Genomic DNA, 19,796 nt, shown 5'->3' on the forward strand with positions numbered 1-19,796 from the left:
GAAGGATATCATGTTTGGTAGGGTGGAGGGTCAGAGAAAAAGAGGAAGACCCCCAGCGAGATGGATTGGCAAAGTGGCAGCATCAATGGGCTCAACCGTGGCAATGATAGTGAGGTTGGCTCAGGATCGGGCAGTATTTCCTTCTTCTGTGCATAAGGTTGCTATGAGTTGGTACCTACTTGGTATGAGTTGGCACCTATCAACAACAACAACAACAATGTGGTAACTGTGGGATAAAGCACTGGATGTAACCTCAGGGTCAGTTTGAACCAAAGAGTTGGTGATTCAAACTCACCATCCTTGAAAAAAGGTTGCTATGAGTTGGAACTGACTCTCCGGCATCAACCCAGTACATTGAGGAAACAAGCTTGTTCCTGATAGGAAGAATCCCTCAATTCTGGTTGCAATTTTGAGCAGCTGCATCCATAAGAAAAGGTCCAGTTCATCAAATTGTAATAATTTGCACTTATTCACAGTATCAAACATCTTAGTCTTCATCTCTGGTTGCATTCTGGTCAGCTGGTTGCATGTTTGGAAGTTCAGTTCTGTCAAGCATACCTCCCTGCACTTCACACCAGCTGGCTGCTTTACTCTTAGTCCTAGCCCCCAGAGGCTAGGTGAGTGTACATGGGTTCAGGAGTTCATCCATCTTCCTGAGCTTCAGACCACCTAGGTCTTCCTCTTCTCTCTCTCATCTCTAGGTCAAACGGGAGTTAATGGAACATGGCCAAACTCAGGCCATTTTTTCATTGCTGCATTCTATCCACTTCCATTCACAAGTAGACCCAGGTGGAGACCAGCAAGCCTACTATCCCTTTGAGTTTCAGTTCTAGTTGGGGGTTTTCCCTGAATCACTGATTTCTTGCCTTGATGCCTCCAAAGCAAAATGCAAGTACAATTTGCAGAAGATAATTTAAACTGGTTGGAACATTGCATAGATGGGTATCTGTCAGAAATTTCAAGCTGGATTCAGAAGAGAACACTGAACAAGGGGTATCATTGTTGCCACACCCTTTTTTAACAGAGCAGCTGAAGTATTCGAACTGCAGACTTTTCAATTAGCAGCTCAGCGTTTCATCACTGCATCACTGGAGCTCCTGAGAGGAGCTCACGGTAGGAATTGCATTGTAACTGAATTGTTGTAGATGCTGTCATAGGAGTGTTTGCTGGGTTCAGTAGCTTAAGAAAGTGGGTGTGGTCTCTGCCTGATTTGGCCAGGAGAAGTGCTGGTAGGTGTAAATTCTTGAGATTTAGTCTTTGGAAGGCAGAGGTGTTCTTTTCCTAGAGTGAAATACAGGAACTGTTTTGGTGTGTGGCACTGCAAAGTGATGCTTTCTGGTGGGAGTGAAAGATAGTAGGGAGACATGCCAGGCAAAGCTGACTTTGGTCTTGATTCTATTAGCCTATGGGCTCTTCTGAAGGATCCATTGAGTCATTGCATGTTATATTTATCTTTTGGGTAGAAGACACTGGCAGCTGTATGGAAGATGAGCTAGGTGGCAGTAAGACTGAAAATAAATGATGATTACAATAACCTCAATGTGATAGAATGAAGAACAGGGTGAGTTAATAAGTCAATAAGACTTGGTCTCTAATTGCATGTGATGAGAAGGAAAGCAAAGGGAAGTAGTCTAGTGTGAATGCTTCATTTCTAATTTGGCTGATGGTAGAGAGAGATATAAGTTCATTTTTGGACTACTTAAGTGTAGGTGTCTTTGAGAAGTCCAGGTGGGTATAACAGCTAAGTATCTATTGTTATGTACAGTATAACCACAGATTTAATGACTTTAAATAACACATTTTTTATCACAGTCTCAGGAGTTTGGGGCTGACTAGTAAAATATCTGCTTCTGAGCTCATGTGGTTGTTGGCAGCATTGAGTTCTTTGCAGGCTGCTAGACCTCACCTCTTTATGTCTGTCAGCTGAAGGCTGCCCTCAGTTCTGTGTCACATACCCTGTTTGTAGGCAGCTCATAACATGGCCCTTGGTTTCTTCAAAACTAGCAGAGCTGCTCTTAGAAGATGGGCATTAAAATCTCATGTATTTTCATCACTTAAGTGTCATCCCTTCCCATCTGCCATAGTCTGTAGGCTAAAAGCAAATCACAGATCCTGCCCTCACTCAGGGGAAGTGACTGCACAAGGACTGTGACTACCAGGAAGTGTGGGAGGGAGTCATTGGTCACTTAGAGTCTGTCTAGTAAAGTGGGGACGGAGCCACTGTGCTGAAGGTCATACATCAGTAACTGATTTGTATAGGATCCAGACATAGGCATTCTGACTTTCAAGTTTGTCCTCTTAATTACTGCCCTGGCATACCTCTGACCTTTGGATGAAGGGACATGACTTGGGATGATAGATTTAGGAATTAGTGACTCATAGATAGTGAAACCATGGGTGTAAGGTCCATTCAGCAAATCATCTTGGAATCTTGTTAAAATGCAGCTTTCCATTCCATGGATTTGCTCATAGTTCCCAGGAGATGCTCAGGTTGTGGCCTGTGGACCACATATAACATGCTTGTTCAGGGTGACTGTGTAGAGTGAGAAAAGATCAATGGGAAGACACTTGAAGCACACCAGATTTGTAGATATTTCAGAAAGAATGTTAAGGTTGAAAGGAGTTCTTGGTATAGCATGTTGGGAACTTCAGAATTTTACAGGAGAGTATTGGAAAGATAGATATTTTACTAAGCCCCTCTCTAATACATAGGATTCCTTGATAATATGACCCATGATGTAGAAAACTCTGACCGGTCACTCTACTTAACAGAATTTTAAGAATTAAATGTGGCTTCCTTTTATATTCACTTAAAAAAATCCATTTCTGCTCTTATTTATTTTTTTTGTTTACAATCAAATACTTAGGAAATTCAATTATCTTTTTCTTAAAAGAGTAAAACAAAAATACTAACGGCTGCTGGAACAAAGTAACACAAATTGGATCACTTAAATCAATAAAAATTATGTCACATCCTTGAGGCGGGAATCTGAAAGCAGGTGTCTCCAGGACCACACTCTTGCTTAAAGTCTCTAACGGAGATTCCTTCCTTGTCACTTCAGCTTTCAGCTTCTAGTGACTTCATATGTTCCTTGGCTTGTGACTACATCACTCCAGTCTCTATCTTCAAATGACTTTTTTGTCTGTTTTTCTTCTACTGCCTTTTTAATAGATTTGTTGTTGTTAGGTGCCATTGAGTCAGTTCCGACCGTAGCGAACCTGTATAGGGTTTCCGAGGAGTGGCTAGTGAGCTTGAACCGCTGACATTGCAGTTCAAATGGCTTTGTAGTCTGACACATTAACTCTCCCAGTGCCATACCAGGACTCCTCACTAGATTTAGAGTCTAAGACAAATTCAGGACTATTTCTTTTTGAGATCCTTAATTAAATTAATTATATCTGAAAAAACCCTTTTTCTAAATAAACTCACATTCATAGGTTTTAGAGTTTAGGACTTGGACATACCTTTTTTGGGACCCTATTCAAATACAACTTAAGTGTATGCAGTTTGAAAAAAATTGAAGTACATTGAAGTGTGCAATTTTTTTTTTAATACCTGAAAATTTTAACATAAATTGTTTGTTTTTTATTAGAAAATATGTAAAAGCAGAAACTCTTATGACTGTCACTGATCCTGTACATGATATTGCATTTGCTCCAAATTTGGGGAGGTCATTCCATATTTTAGCTGTTGCAACCAAAGATGTGAGGATTTTTACATTAAAACCTGTGAGGTAAGTTTTAGAAACAATTTTTTGAAAGTACTCTTGAATTTTGCTTACTTTGATTTGTAGAAGAGAGAGCAGAGGCAACTATTATCTGAAGAATGGTTTCTTTAATGAATGGTCTCTGTTAAGATACATGACGTTTAGAAATGGTAAATTGAGTAAAGAGAAAATTTATAGTCTCAATTGTATTTTATTTAGGATAATATCAGCTGATTTGGAGTTTGTGGATATAATTGGTGCTTTGTAAAGTATCAACTTTGCTGCTGTTGTTAAGTACTGTGGAGGCAGTTCCACTCATAGTGACCTGCCAGGGACCAGCCTTGACAAATTATTAGGGGACTCTCAAAGGGGAATGTGGAGTCAGTGAAAAACACACACACAGAGTTGATGGGTCGTGAGTCTTAGACAGGTGATGATGACTTCTCTTTACTCAAAAGTTTTTTGCTTCTTATATACTATTATGATCAATTATAATTTAAGTGTTACATTCTTTGTGTTTAACAAACATTCAGGTTACAAAAAAAGCAAACATCAGAACATCCCTTTGATTCTTATCTATCCTGTTCCTTTGCATCCCCTAATTATCCTGATAACATCAGGTTTATTTCTGTAACTCTTTTTGTTTTTCTTTAATCCTCCTAAGAGTGTCAAATTAACTTTTAAGCAAAGTTCTATATCTTGACTTGCATTTTTATTCTCATCTATTACTTTTTATACTTATAATGGATTTAAGAATAAGAATATAAAAGTACCTAGAGTTTCATAGTCAAAGCAGCAATTCCCCTATACTAACAATTTCCCAAAACCTCTTAGTTAAATTTCTACCCATTCCCACAGCTCTTAATTGCCTCTTTGCTATCTTTCTGGTGCTGCAGTGTCTCTTGCTGAAACTAAGCAGGATGTTGATTTCAGGTGCCTCAGTGTCTCTTGGTGAAACTAAGCAGGATGTTGACTGTAAGATTGTTTTTTAGCTATCTTTCAGGTGCCTCAGTGTCTACTAAGCAGGATGTAATCTTAAGCTTGAAAAGCTCTTAGCTGATGTGGCTTTTCCTAATGGTGAGACTTATTGTTGATGTAAAAAGCAACTAGTATACCTTTACATGATTAAATTTAGTGAGAGAGTGTCTAAATGTAATTTTAATTTGTACTATGATAATAGCAAATTACAAGTGAATATATAGAAAATTATTAAAGAACTTCTTATAATAAGATCAAAATTGAGCCATGCACAAAAGTGAAAAACAAGAACTGCAAGGCCTAGAGCATGAGGTTCCCCTCAGGGCTTTGCCATCCAAGGAGACACTCTTTGTCACTTTGCTAAACAATGAGCTTTTCATGCTTAGGGTCTCTCACCATTCTGTTCCTTGATGGCATTGCCTTGATGGCATGGCTTCTGCCAGTGACCCTGCACAGGGTTTCCGAGGCTGTAAATCTTTACGGGAGCAGAATGCCTATTCTTTCTCCCGTGGTACCGCTGGTAGTTTCGAACTGCCAACCTTGAGGTTAGCAGCCCTATTTGTAACCACTACTCTATCAACTTACATAAAATTAAATTAGCATTGAGACATTCTGTTTATTTGACAGGAAAGAACTTACTTCCTCTGGTGGACCAACAAAATTTGATATCCATATAGTGGCTCAATTTGATAATCATAATTCTCAAGTTTGGCGAGTGAGTTGGAATATAACAGGGACAGTACTAGCATCTTCAGGGGATGATGGCTGTGTAAGATTGTGGAAAGGTAAGATTTTCAATGAAGGAATAATTATTGTTTTATAATTTTTACTAATGTTTTTAAGAATAATCTTTATGTGACTGCCTTTAAATTATTTTATTTTAAATTATATTATTTTGAGTTTTAATAATTTTACCTACTTCATAGCAATAATGACTACTTTTTTTTCTTTTAACTGATTGCTGTTGCTACAGTTTGGTTCTGTACTTTCCTTTGAGTGTTTATCCTTCGGGTACAGATGTTTATTATCCATCTCTCACCATCATGAGTGGGAACCTATATTTAAGATTAAAAATTATACTTGCTTTAACTGGATTAATCTTACCAGCATTTCTACAAGAGGAAGATGGGGAAGTCTGATTCCATAAAGATTTCAGTCTTGGAAACCTTTTGGGGCAGTTCTACTCTGTTTTATAGGATTGATTTGAGTTGTAACCAACGCATTGCCAACTGGTGTTTTTTGGCAGTTCATTTATGGTGAGCAGTTGCTGTTTCCCAAAGCACAGTTTGACCAATCTTTAGGCCGTTTCATGTTTGGCCTTGTTATATTGTTAAGTGCTATTGAGTCTGTTCTGACTCACAGCAACCCTGTATAGGGTTTCCTAGGAATGGCTACTGGGTTTGAATCACCGGCCTGTGTTCATAGCAATTCAGCGTGTATCCTATAGTTCCAACTCATAGTGACCTCGTGTAGGGTTTCTGAGGAGTGGCTGGTGGGTTTGAACCTCTGACGTTGTAGTTCTCAGTCCAGTGCTGATCTTATAGCATCATAGCCTTGTTGTTGAATCTATGTACAACAGAATGAAAAGTTGCCCGATACTGGGCCAACTCAAAATTGTTGTCACGCTTGAACCCATTGATGTTACCACGTTGCCAATCCATCTAGCTGGGGGTCTTCCTCTTTTTCTCTCACCCTCCACCTTTCCAAACATGATATCCTTCTTCAGCAACTGGTCCCTCCTGACAATATGTTCAAAGTATGAGAGACGAAGTTTGGCTATCCTGGCCTCCAAGGAGCACACTGGCTTTACGTCTTCCAACACAGATCTGTTGGTTCTTTTGGCAGCCCGTGGAACTTTGAATATTTACCTCCAACACCATAACTCAAAAGCATTAATTCTTCTACGGTCTTCCTTATTCATTGTCCAGCTTTCGCATGCATATGAGGTTAGTGAAAATACCATGGCTTGGGTCAGGCACACCTTAGTCTTCAAGCTGACATGTTTCCTCTTCAGTATCTTAAAAAGGTCTTGTGTAGTAGATTTGCCTAATGCAATACGTCGTTTGATCTCTTGACTGCTGCTTCTGTGAGTGTTGATAGTTGATCCAAGAAGCATGAATAAAAAGTTAAAAAACAAAAAACTTACGTGCATCAAAAGATGTCACAAGAAGACTAAAAAGGGAACCCATAGAATGGGAAAAAATCGTTTGCAATGACACATCAGATAAGGGACTCATTTCTAAAAGATATAGGAAACTACTACACCTCTACAAGAAAAAGACAAAAAAAAAAAAAATTAAAAAATGGGCACAGAACATGAACAGACATTTTACCAAGGAGGAGATCCGGGCAGCCAGCAAACATATGAAGAAAGTTCATGATCACTAGCTATTAGAGATGCAAATCAAAACAACAATGAGATATCATCTCACACCAGCAATAACAGCAAAGATCAAAAGGTAAAGGACAATAAGTGCTGGCAAGGATGTGGAGAGAGTGGGACGCTCCTGCATTGCTCATGGGATTGCAAAGTGGTCCAGCCTCTTTGGAAAGCAATATGGTGCTTCCTCACACACCTTTTTTAATATTAAACCATTCAGTGTTGCCATGTTCTGTTAGAAAAACCGCCTCTTGGTCTTTGTACAGATTCCTCATGAGCACAATTAAGTGTTCCGGATTACTCATACTTCGCAATGTTGTCCATAGCTTGTCATGATCCACACAATCAAAAGCCTTTGCATAGTTTGTAAAGCACAGGTAAACATCTGTCTGGTAATCTCTGCTTTCAGCCAAGATCCATGTTGTCTTCTGAATCCAGCTTGAACCTCTGGAAGTTCTCTGTCAGTGTATGCGTACAGCTGTTTCTGTATTATAGTTAAACTTTTACTCGTATGGGATATCAAAGATATTGTCAAATGATTTCCGCATTTTGTTGCGTCACCTCTCTTTGGAATGGGCACAAATACGGATTTCTTCTAATCAGTCGGCCAAATAGTTGTCTTCCAGATTTCTTGGCACAGATGAGTGAGTGCCTCCTGTGCCACCTCACTTTCTTGAAAGATTTCAATTTTTATTCCATCGATTCCTGGAGCCTTGTTCCCTGCCAATTCCTTCTGTCCACCTTAGACTTCTTTCATTATCATTGGCTCTTGATCATATGCTACCTCTAGAAACAGTTGAACATAAACCATTTCCTTTTGGTACAGTGACTCTGTGTATTCCTTCCGTCTACTTCTTATGTTTTCTGCATTATTCAAAAATTTTCCCAGAGAATCTTTCGATAACAAGTCTTGTCTTGCAATTTTTTCTTCGGTTCCCCCCGCTTGAGAAATGCTGAGCATGTTCTTCCTTTTTGCTTTTCTCTCAAGATCTGTGCACATTGTGTTGTAATATTTGACTTTGTCTTCTCGAGCTGACCTTTGAAATTTTCTGTTCAGCTCTTGGACCATCTCATTTCTTCCATTTGCTTTAGCATCTCTATGCTGGAGAGCAAGCTTCAGTGTCTCTTCTGACAGCCATTTGGATTTTTTCTTTCTTTCTTGTCTTCTTAGCAACATCCTGTATGATGTTCTTGATGTCATCCCATGACTCCTCTGGTCTTCGGTCTTTAGTGTTTAATGTATCAAAGCTATTCTTCAGATGATCTCTAAATTTAGGTGGGATATATATCAAGGTCATATTTTGGCTCACATGGACCTGTTTTCATTTTCTTTAACTTCAGTTTGAATTTGCATATGAAAAATTGATGGTTTGTTCCACAATCTTCCCCTGGCCTTGTTTTGACTGATGATACAGAGCTTTTCCATTGTCTCCTTCCGCAGATGTAGTCAACTTGAATCTATGTATTCTATCTGGTGAGGTCCATGTGTATAATTGTCTCTCATGCTGTCTAAAGAAGGTATTTGAAACGAACAAATCATTTGATTTTGCAGAATTCCAACACACTATCTCCAGCATCATTTCTATCAGCAAGGCCATATTTTCCAACTACGATCCTTCGTCTTTGTTTCCAATGTTTGTATTCTAATCAGCAGTAATGATCTTGATTGGATTTTTGATCAATTTCAGATTGAATAAGTTGGTAGAATTCTCCTATTTTATCCTCACTGGCTTTAGTGGTTGGTTTGTAAATTTGAATAATAGTAGTATTAACTGGTCTTCTCTGTCGCTGGTATGTGGATATTATCCTATCACAGACAGCATTGTACCTCATGATTGATCTGGATTTGTTCCTTTTGACAATGAATTCAACACCAATCCTCTTCAATTTGTTATTCCTGGCATAGTAAACCATGTGGTTGTCAGTTTCAAAATGGCCAATACCAGTCCAATTCATATCGATGTGTATGCATTCAATTTCATTTTTGACAATTTTGCCATTGAGTCGGTTCTAACTCAGTGACCTTGTATAGGGTTTCTGAGTAGCAGCTGCTGAGCTAGAACCACTGACCTTGCGATTCAGACTGACTTTGCAGTCCAGTGCATTAACCCACACTTAAGAATCGGGCTGCTAACCTGAAAGTCGGCAGTTCGAAACTACCAGCGGTTCTGCAGGAGAAAGATGAGGCATTCTGCTCCCGTAAAAATTTACAGCCTTGGAAACCATGTGCAGGGTGCCGTGGAACCGACTCCATGGTACTTAACAACAACAATCACCCTACGGCTTTGATCTTGTTCCTTCAGACTTCTTTTTGTTTCCCAAATTAAAAAAAATTTTTAAACTCTATTTGAGGCCGTGGTACTGTTTCTGTGTTCAACTTTTTGAGGAATTGCCAGTTTCCCACAGCGGCTGTACTAGTATAGTTTACATTCTCACCATCAGTGAATGAGTTTTCTGTTTCTCTACACCCTCAACAACACTTTTTTTTTTTAATCATTGCCATTTTTATAGGGGTAAGATGGTATGTGATTATGGTTTTGATTGCATTTCTGTAATGAACAGTTGTCATGTGCAGTTTTCACGTGCTTGTTAGATAATTAAATATTCTCTTTTGTGAAACATCTATTCAAGTTCTTTACCCATTTTTTTTTTAATAATGTTTTTGTGAATGAGTGAAAGTTTACAGGGTAGATCATCAGTTTTACATTCAACAAAACATATACTTTGTCTGATTACAATGATTATTATCCCCTCCATATACCATCAATTAACGGCATTTCTCTATTCATTTAGTAGTTTTTGTTTTTTTTAAACACCCAGGCATATATAATAATTTATACCACCAAAGGGTACATTCTGCCGCCAGCTCTTAGTCCCTCTCTTCCCATGAATCTAGAGTCCTCTGCTGCTCCCTTTCTCCATGTCCTCTTATTTGCCTCCATCTCTGGTGTTGCTATTCCTAGAGTTTTCGGTAACTAGCAATTTGGAAGTAGTTTGTCACTCTTTCTTCCAAGTCTGTCTTTGTCTGGAAGCTCATCTGAAACCTGTCCACCATGGGTGACCCTGCCGGTTATTTAAAATACCGGTGGCATAGCCCTCAGAATCACAGCAACTCAAGCCACCACAGCACGACAGACAGATCAGTGGTGGCCCTCAGACGACGTATTGCATTGGGCAAATCTGCTGCACAGGAACTTTTCAATATGTTGAAGAGCAGAGATGTCAGCTTGAGGACTAAGGTGCGCCTGACCCAAGCCGTGGTATTTTCAATAACCTCATATGGTTGTGAAAGCTGGACAGTGAATAAGGAAGACTGTAGAAGAATTGATGCCTTTGAGTTGTGGTGTTGGAGGAGAATACTAAAAGTGCCGTGGACTGCCAAAAGAACCAATAGATCTTTTTTGGAAGAAGTGCAGCCAGAGTGTTCCTTGGATCCCAGGATGGCTAAGCTTCGTCTCTTATGCTTTGAACATATTGTCAGGAGAGAACAGTCGCTGGAGAAGGATGTCATGCTGAGTAAGATGGAGAGTCAGAGAAAAAGAGGAAGACCCCCAACGAGATGGATCAGCCAGGTGGCATCATTGATGGCATCAAGTGTGGCAGCGGTGGTGGGGTTGGCCCAGGATCGGACATTGTTTCGTTCTGTTGTGCATGGGGTCGCTATGAGTTGGTTCTGACTCGATGGCACCTGACAACAACAACAACTGGTGTTGCTGCTTCTCTGGATAAGTTCCTGCATTCTGCTTATGCTCTTCTCCCTTGATGGTCCTAGGGTCCTCTGTTTCTGGACTGTAAAATTTACTCCCCTGTTTTTGTTACAAAACTTCTACCTTTACAATTGTGACAATTGGAATTAGTCATGATAACAATGACTCACTATTGAATCAAAAAAATCTTATCCCCACCTCTTTTTTTTTTTTAATTAATGAAAATTTTATTACTTTTTATTTGTGTCCTTTTGGATGCTTATATTAGTAAGGAAATAAACAATTACATACTAGATATGTGAGTTACTGACTAGTTTAATTAGTTTTGTTTAAAAATGCTGCATCTTTTTAAGTTGGAAACTGCAATTAATATTTTTTATGTCTTGGAAACTACTGTTACAGAGTTACAGGGCCAGCTTCTTATGAGTAGATAATGCTTGAAAATTGATGTAATATTTCATAGAAATGACCAGATGTCACAATGATTGTGGGGTTGTTGCAGGACTAGGCAGTGGTTCATTCTGTGTGCATAGGGTTGCTATGCGTGGGTATCGATTCGATGGCACCTAACAGCAACAGCTATTTTTCAGTTGGAGAAATACATCATCAATGACATTTTTCTATATGAAGGGCTGTCATTTTCACACTGAGTCCTACACTGTAGACATGTTAGCAGTTGCACTTAATTCTGTTTTGCTTTGAGGTAGCCATCTATAGATCCAGGTAGCTATGAATCATTATTCTTATGAAAAACATGTACCATATTTTTACGTAAGTATTATGTACATTATACTTTTTTACTTTTTTTTTTGCCAGTTGTGCTTTCCCCTGAGGTATTTTCTCAAGCACACTATGCTAATTTTTATAGAAATATACTGCATGCATTATTTGCATTAAAAATATCCTAAGTGTTGTCAAAATAAGTTATACTTTCCTGAAATGAATTTTCCAGAGATCCATGTCCAACTTCTGGGTACAGAATTCATTGTAGGGGTCTTGGAACATTTACTTCGTGGTGCTCTTCCTGAGTGTCCTTCTTCATCTATTAACCTTGATGTAATTCCTGCTTTGTATCCCCACCTCTTTTTACCAGACCCATCTAGACAAGATGAAAACTATTCAGTGGGGAGTCTTCCCCCCTACCCCGACTCTTAAACTAAGCTCCCTCTTAAAACCTTGTAAGCCAGTTACTTCTTGCCTTTACTGCCCCCTCATTTTAGGTAGCCAATGTCTAAGTTACCGGCCCCTATCTACCCTGTCTACAGAGGGCATAGTATTTATACTTGATTTGAAGACTTCTTCCCTCTCTGCTGGTATTTTTCTTTAGCCATTTTTTGATGGGTGATTTTTCCTTTTCATTTAGTTGTAAAAGTATAATAAACTTTTAAAATATTAGACCATTATCAGGTATATGGTTCCCCAAAATTTCCTCCTACTCTATAGGCTTGCTGTTTTCACTTTTTAGGTAGTTTTTTGAGGGACAGACATAGTTAATTTTTATGAGGTGTCACAGGTAGACCTTTTCTCATTTCTTTAATTGTAGTTCATGGATGTGAGCATAGATTTACACCCTGAGCAGAAGTGTTAATTGTGCTATTTTACCATTTTTCTTTCAGCTAATTATATGGACAATTGGAAGTGTACTGGGATTTTGAAAGGTAATGGGAGCCCAGTCAATGGGAATTCTCAGCCGGGAAACTCAAATCCTTCCCTAGGCTCAAATATTCCAAATCTACAAAATTCATTAAATGGATCTTCTATTAGCAGGTAGGCTGTTTTTGTGGGAAAACTGAAAATTACCTATTTTTATAATAATCCTGATGTGGTGTTGTGGGATAAAGCACTGGACCGCAAGATTGTTTGGATCCACAAAATCAGCTGTTCAAACTTACCAGGTGCTCTTTGGAAATCCTATTCAGGATTGCTATGAGTTGACTCATCGGCTCTTAGCAACAATAACAACAAAACAATCTGGTAGCAATAGTGAAGGTTTGTTTTTCATTCTCTTAAAGATGGGATGAAATTTACAATATAATTATGACAGTAAAGTTTAAAAATTCACTTGGTTAGCTCTGTACTTGGCTTTTTTGTTGTTAAGTTACACTGAGTCGATTCCAACTCGTAGCGACCGTTTATACGTTTCAAGGAGTGGCTGGTGTGTTTGTATTGCCGACCTTGCGGTTCAAACTGACCCTGTAGTCTAGTGCATTAACCGATAGCGCCACACCAAGACTCCGCATTTGGCTTGAGACTATGTGATTGTTAAGTGAACAAAATTATGTTCTCACTCTTGCTAGTCTCTTATTAGAAACATTTCTAACTGCAAGGTCTCATTTTATGTTACCTAGATGCAGAGGTAATATAGATTCATACTGAGATTTAGTCCTATATAGTCATAAGTAATGTCTTTGTTGTTACTGTTGATAGTAGTGAGCCTTTAGTTTGTATGAAATTGAAATTTTAAATAAAATATATTATGGCTTTATAGAAGATAAGTTAGTTTAGCTTTTGTTGATGGAGATTATAAAAAAATTATGTTCTGGGTTAATAATTTTTAGAATAGCTTATTTTCGATTCTTGTTTATCTTAAATGTTTGATCTGGTCTAAGAGTCATCGTTTTGCTTTCATGTTAAAATATGAATATGTAAGATTTTTATTATTTTAATATGCCTTTGGGGGTACTTTGGAATAGGACTCAGGAGAGTTCGTAACACAACCTTAACCTGTAGTTATCCTGTTGTTATTTTAAACAAGAGAATTCAGTTTAAAGCTTTCCCAACTATTTTTATATTGTATATTTTTATAAAGAAAGTTTTGTTCTGTTGTTTATTTTCAAGGTTTGCATAATTCATCAAAACAGTTTCAGGGTACCATACAGATAGATTATGAATATGACTTCATAAAGCAAAAGAAAAGTAGTCTTAAGAAAGAAATTTAATTTTTGATTGCTGTCTCTGCTGTGCTCATGTGTATAATTTTAATAGCTTTGAAGTTTTGATTTGTATTCATATTGTGCCAATGTGTTTTAGATCTGTGATGCATTTTCCTTCTCCATTTGTATTATGTCCTTTAACAGAAAGCACAGCTGAGTACAAGCTAACTGGAGTAACTTTGCTGTTTGCTGCTTGTTACATGCACACAGGAATGGAAAGCGAACTCCTTTTCCCCTTTCCCAGCGTCGTTTGACCTCTCCCAAGATACACCAGCACCTTCCTTACTACTAAATGCAATCAAATGGCCTTTAAAAAAAATAACAGTGTATATAATTTTCTTGTGCAAGCCAACTTATTGACAATATTTGAAACTCTTGAAATATAAGTAGAGAGGCTTTTTGTTAAGACATTTTCATCAAAATAATTTGTTTTTGACTTGAAACTAACATGAATTTAAAAATTAGGATTGCTTACATAAATAATTGGGAGGAGTGAAAATATCACTTTATTCCATCTGGAGAATATAGGCTGCCTTTGTTTTCTAAAATAATAAGCTAAAAGTATGGATTTTTATAATTTCAATTTGAAGATTGAATAATCTTCATAAAGATTATATTGAGTCCCAATTTGTTTACCCTTTGTAGAATTGGTTTGTACGTATCATTTAGTACAGCTCTGTCATTTCAGTGTGATATTTATAAAGTATTAGTAAGGGAGAGAAGCAGTAATACTAAAATGAAAGTAATTTGTATAGCCTGTAGCCATGTTTAACATTTGGTATTGCTTTTGTAATTTGGTAGTAAAATGCAAACACCTTTGTAAGTTTTTAATTAGATTTCACTAGGGAGTGAAATGTTTCTATTATGTATATATATGTTTTATGGTGTAGTTACATGGCTTAAGGTTTACTCAAAGTGAAAATTTAGAAGTGTTCTGTAATTTGAGAAGCATTTAAAATTTTGCCGACATTGCATGCAAATGGATAATTCTAAATCCAAGGGTTTTTTTTTAAATTTGAGTGTTTCAGTTAGTTTATATCTTCTAGAGCTCTGATATGAATAATAAAACTGTAAATATTAATACTAAAATGAATAAGTATTACCTGTAAGGTAAAACTGCAAAAGAGTAACAGCAAGAGGGGGCTTCAGAAAGTTTGTGGGGAAGCGGAATTAAGGGATGTTGAAATTTTTGAAGCCCTCTTGTATGACATTGAAATTCTTGGCCTTTTTACTTATCAAAATTTTGTAGGAATTCTGTGGGTTTTGCAGAAAATCGATGTTCATTGGTTGTATTTTTTTCAAAAGTATGTTCCAATAACTATTCATATTATGTGCAAGTGTATATTAATTGGTTCTCAGTATTATGTATGCACTAAAAATGTGTGCCTGCTGCTGCTACAAATGAAGCATTGCGTAAAGTAAAAAGGCTAGATTTGTAAATTTACAGGATAGCATCCAGTATGTTTTTGACAGAAAATGTTTTAATAAAATTAATGTCTTTATAAAATTAAAAAAAACACTTTAAGTTTAACAAATTGTATTTCCCTCAAGTTTCTATATTTGTTTAAGCAAACTTGGTTTTAAAAAGGGTCTTAATTTTTGCTATTATGTTGTTAGTTTTGGCATGAATATAAAGTTTTATGTTTGTTTATTTCAGCATGTGTTTTCTCTTCTTTGGTTCTTTGTATTTACTACTTTTCTCTTTTTCTTCTGTCCCCACCCCACCCCACCCCCACCCCCCTTTATTTTTCCTGTTGTTTTTGTTTTGTTTGGTGTTTTGTTCTTGTCTTGTTTCAGGTATTTCTTTCCCCCTGTGGATTCCCCACAGGCTGGATCGAGATGGTCCAGTTATGCCCAGCTTCTTCCTCCTCTTCTTCCTCCTCTGGTAGAACAGTCTTGTGATGTTGACACTGCCAATCTCCAGTATCCTCACCCACGCAGCAGACGATCTGTCTCACGGCCTCTTAACTCCTTACCTGAGAGTGACGGAGTTTAAAACACTGATTTAACATTTAAAGGCCTCTTCAAATACTTACCTGAGAGTGAAGGGGTTTAAAACACGGATTTATCATATAAAAGTCTTTTCAAATACTTGGAAATACATCCATTCCTGGATGCTTTTTTCTTTTTCTTCATTTTCTTTCAGAAGATTTTTTAAATTAGGGTTTGTCTTGCATGTTAACAACCAGAACACAATGTTTTAAACTTAAATAATGTTTGTGCTTATGCATCAAAGGAATATTTGCTTCATTAAATGATTAGTATTAATGAAATATGTACAAATAACATTAGCTTAGTTACACACAGCTGACTTAAAAGTGTCTGTCCTTTAAACTTTATTTTGAACTATCGATGGTCTAAAGTTTCTTAAGCTTTGTTGTACTGGCTAATGTTGAAAAGTATGTCATTATGAAGTTTACAATGTTTTTGAAACATATTAAAACTTTTATAGGTTAATGTTGTAACTGTCTAGTGTATAAAATAAATATTTCTGTGTGTAAAGCAGCAAACCATAATATGGATAGTTTGGTGTATCTCTTTTCCCCTTTGGGAAATTCCATTCACTACTTGAAAATACTGCCTAAAGCTTTTGTAATTATCCTAGTAGGTTATTTAATAAAATATTTCTTAAAAGTTATAAATCTCTTGTCTTAAAAACTGGAATGTATTTTCCTTGTTAGTTGATAATGCTTACCATGTTAATAAAATTAAGGAATGAGCATTATAGTTAATTAAAACATAGATAATATAAAGACTAACGTCTGTAACTGATATGTGTTGACTTTTAGTTTGGCAACATTAGAATATATTATTTTCTAAAATGATGTCTTAAAATTTGAATTATTAATATTTGACTATTTGATGGAACATATTTGACAATAATTATGGTAAAATGATTAATACTCTGGGACTAGTAATATTTTTTACTTTACATTTCTCAAGTGTTGCCAAGGCCTTAAGCTCCTTGTAGGGCTAAAGACAACTTTGAAGAGCATTTCATATTCTCTATAACTACCAGTTGTTCCACGGGAGAAAGATGAGGCTTTCTGCTCCCGTAAAGATTTACAGCCTCAGAAACCCTGTACAAGGTTACTATGAGTCAGAACCGACTCCACAGCACATAATAACAACAACAATAACTTAATTGGAATCCTCGTGTGGCACTGTGGGTTAATGCGCTGGACTGCAAATTCGGTTTGAACCACAAGGTTGGGAGTTCAAGCTCACCAGGTGCTCCTTGGAAACCCTATACAGGGTTGCTATGGGTCAGAACCGACTTGAGGGTACTTAACAACAACAACAACAAATAACTTAATTGGAATCTTGCAGTGGCACTGTGAGTTAATGCATTGGACTGCAAAGTCGTTTGAATTGCAAGGTTAGCAGCTGAAATTCACTATCTGCTCCTTGGAAACCAACTCAAAGGTACTTTACAGCATAACAATTATACAAAGCTGACACAACTATTATAAGTATAATCTCACTTTAGAAGACACCTTTCATATAAATAGTGTAATTCCTTAAGAGATTTTTTTTAACATGCAAAAGCTAAAGAACTAACAATATGTTTTTAAAAATTTTAACTTAAGGAGCATTTGAGCTTTGTTATATATAATTATTAAAATGTTCTCTGTAAGGCTAGGATTCAAAATTATTTTAAAAAATCAGTTTTGAAATAATTTTCAAAGATTTCTTTTTTATGAAGGATTTGCTTTGGACTTAGAGATTTGTTAAGGTTCAAAGCAAAGAATGAATCTAGTGGAGAATTAACGAATTCACGTCTGTTAGATTTTAACCATTACACGGATTCCATTACATGGAAAAATGAATGATTCCTATTCAAATTCACATTAGTGAGGTGTGGCACTGTGGGTTAATGCACCAGACTGCAAAGCCATTTGAACTGCAAGATTGGTAGTTCAAGCTCACCATTTGTTCCTCAGAAACCCTATACAGGATTGCTATGGATCAGAAATGACTCGATGGCACTTTCCAACAATAACTATGTACAAGGTACAGTGCTAAATAGTTTGAAGTATGTTAAAAGCACTTAAGCATTCTAGTAACATAAAACATTTACAGAATTTGCAAAAGATGGTAGCAGTCCAGGTAGAAATACATAGTATGTTGTTAGGTGCCATTGAGTTGACTCCAAATCATGACGACAGCAGAACGAAAACACTGTGGTCCTGTGCTATCCTCACAATTGTATCTTTGAGCCTGTTGTTGCAGCCACTGTTTTTCGCTGACTGTACCAAGCATGATCTTTATCTAGGGACTATCCCTCCTGATAATGTGTTCAATGTATGTGAAATGAAATCTCAATATCTTCGCTTCTAAAGAGCATTTTGGCTGTAGTCCGTGTTATATTTAGTATTCTTTATATTCTTTGTTATATTTAGTATCATAATTCAAAGGCATCATTTCTTTTGTCTTAGTTATTACTAAGAGTCTGGATTAGCAGGCATATGAGACAATTGAAAATAACATGACTTGGATCAGGTGCACCTTAGTCTTCAAAGTGACATCTTAGGTTTTTTAACTCTTTAAAGAGATCTTTTATAGCAGATTTGCCGAGTGCAGAACATTGTTTGATTTCCTGACTGCTGCCTCCATGGACATTGCTTATGCATCCAAGTAAAACAAAATCCTCAACAGCTTCAGTCTTTGTCTGTTTGTCATGATGTTACTTATTGGCAAACAACAGTATAACATAAAAGAGTGACTTTTGTAGCTAGCAGGGTTATTAGAGTAGAATGTGGCATTTCCACAGTGGAGATAGAGGAAATTAGGAATTTCTCCCAAGGTTATCCAAAAGTAAAATGATAGGAATGTTCAGGGTACATAGCAATTTTATGTACAACACTGCCCAGTCCTGCACCATCCTCACAATTGTTAGGCCTATTGCTGCCACTGTGTCAATCCATCTCAATGGGGCTCTTCCTGTTCTTCACTGACCCTCTAATTTTCCAAGTACGATGTCCTTCAAGGACTGGCGCCTTCTGAAAACATGTCCAAATTATGAGAGATGAAGTACTTGCCATCCTGGAGTCTAAGGAGCAGTCTGGCTGTACTTCCAAGACAGGCTTATTTATTCTTCTGGCAGCCCATGGTACTTTTAATATTATTCTCCAATAAAATAATTCAAATGCATTGGTTCTTCTATGGTCTTCCTTACTCATTATTCAACTTTCAAATGCATATAAGGAGACTGAAATATGGAATAGGTGAAAACGGTATAAAAGAAGTAATGAAGGAAGGAGAGATGGTCTTTAATTGATAAAATGGAATCCAATATATCAATTTGGATGCGGTTAACAGCATTTTTATAGACGGAGAAAAGCTACTGGATAGAAGAGTTTTTGTTTTGTTTTACAGTGACTCTTTTTTCCATTTTCTTTTTTTTACTGTGGATTGAGTGAAAGTTTACAGAGCATATCATCAGTTTTACATTCAACAAATCATATACCTTGTTTCATTACATTGATTATAATCCCCTTCATGTACTATCTGGTAACAGTATTTCTCTCTATCCACTTTAACTTTTTAAAAAACAAACAAAAAACCCCACTGAGGTATATATAATAATTTACATATCTAAAGGGCACATTCTGCAAGTCACATTCTGCAAGTCGCCTCCTGGCCACCAGCTCTTAGTCCTTCTCTTCTTAGTCCATGAACCTAGAGTCCTCAGCCGCTCCCCGTTCTCCATTCCCCCATCTCTGCCTCCATCTCTGGTGCTGCTGCTTCTCTGGATAAGGTCCCGAATTCTGCTTGTGCATTCCTCTCTTAATGGTCCTAGGGTCCTTTGTTTCTGGAATGTAAGATTAACCACTCCCCTTTTTTTGTTACAGAACTTCTACCTTTACATTTGTGACAGTCGCGATTAGTCATGATAACAGTTATTCACTGTTGAATCTTACGAATCTTATTCCCATCTCTTTTCACCAGACCCATCTAGACAAAATGACAGCTATTCAGTGGGGACTCTTTCTTTCCCCCCATACTCTTAAACTAAACTCCCTCTTGAAACCTTGTAAGCCAGTCACTTCGTGCCTCATTTTAGGTAGCCAGTGTCTAAGTTGTCCAT

The 19,796-nt window shown here is 37.2% G+C and overlaps 1 protein-coding gene across 2 annotated transcripts in view; it reads left to right on the forward strand.

Moving 5' to 3' along the window:
* LOC102830960 (nucleoporin SEH1-like) overlaps positions 1–15,701 on the forward strand; it is a 56,969-nt gene extending 41,268 nt beyond the window's left edge. Inside the window, exons 6-9 of one of the 2 annotated variants that reach the window (XM_006876584.1) lie at positions 3,594–3,734; positions 5,313–5,470; positions 12,389–12,539; positions 13,850–13,914. In XM_006876584.1, coding sequence (XP_006876646.1) covers positions 3,594–3,734; positions 5,313–5,470; positions 12,389–12,539; positions 13,850–13,862 — 463 coding nt within the window. In that variant the 3' untranslated portion in view covers positions 13,863–13,914. Of the gene's footprint in view, positions 1–3,593; positions 3,735–5,312; positions 5,471–12,388; positions 12,540–13,849; positions 13,915–15,502 lie in introns of those variants that run through there. The other variant, XM_006876583.1, reaches the window with a different exon arrangement.
* The last annotated feature ends 4,095 nt before the right edge of the window (positions 15,702–19,796 follow it).

This window comes from Chrysochloris asiatica, unplaced genomic scaffold (assembly GCF_000296735.1).
Source record: "Chrysochloris asiatica unplaced genomic scaffold, ChrAsi1.0 scaffold00392, whole genome shotgun sequence".
In the NCBI taxonomy this organism is placed as follows: Eukaryota; Metazoa; Chordata; class Mammalia; order Afrosoricida; family Chrysochloridae; genus Chrysochloris; species Chrysochloris asiatica.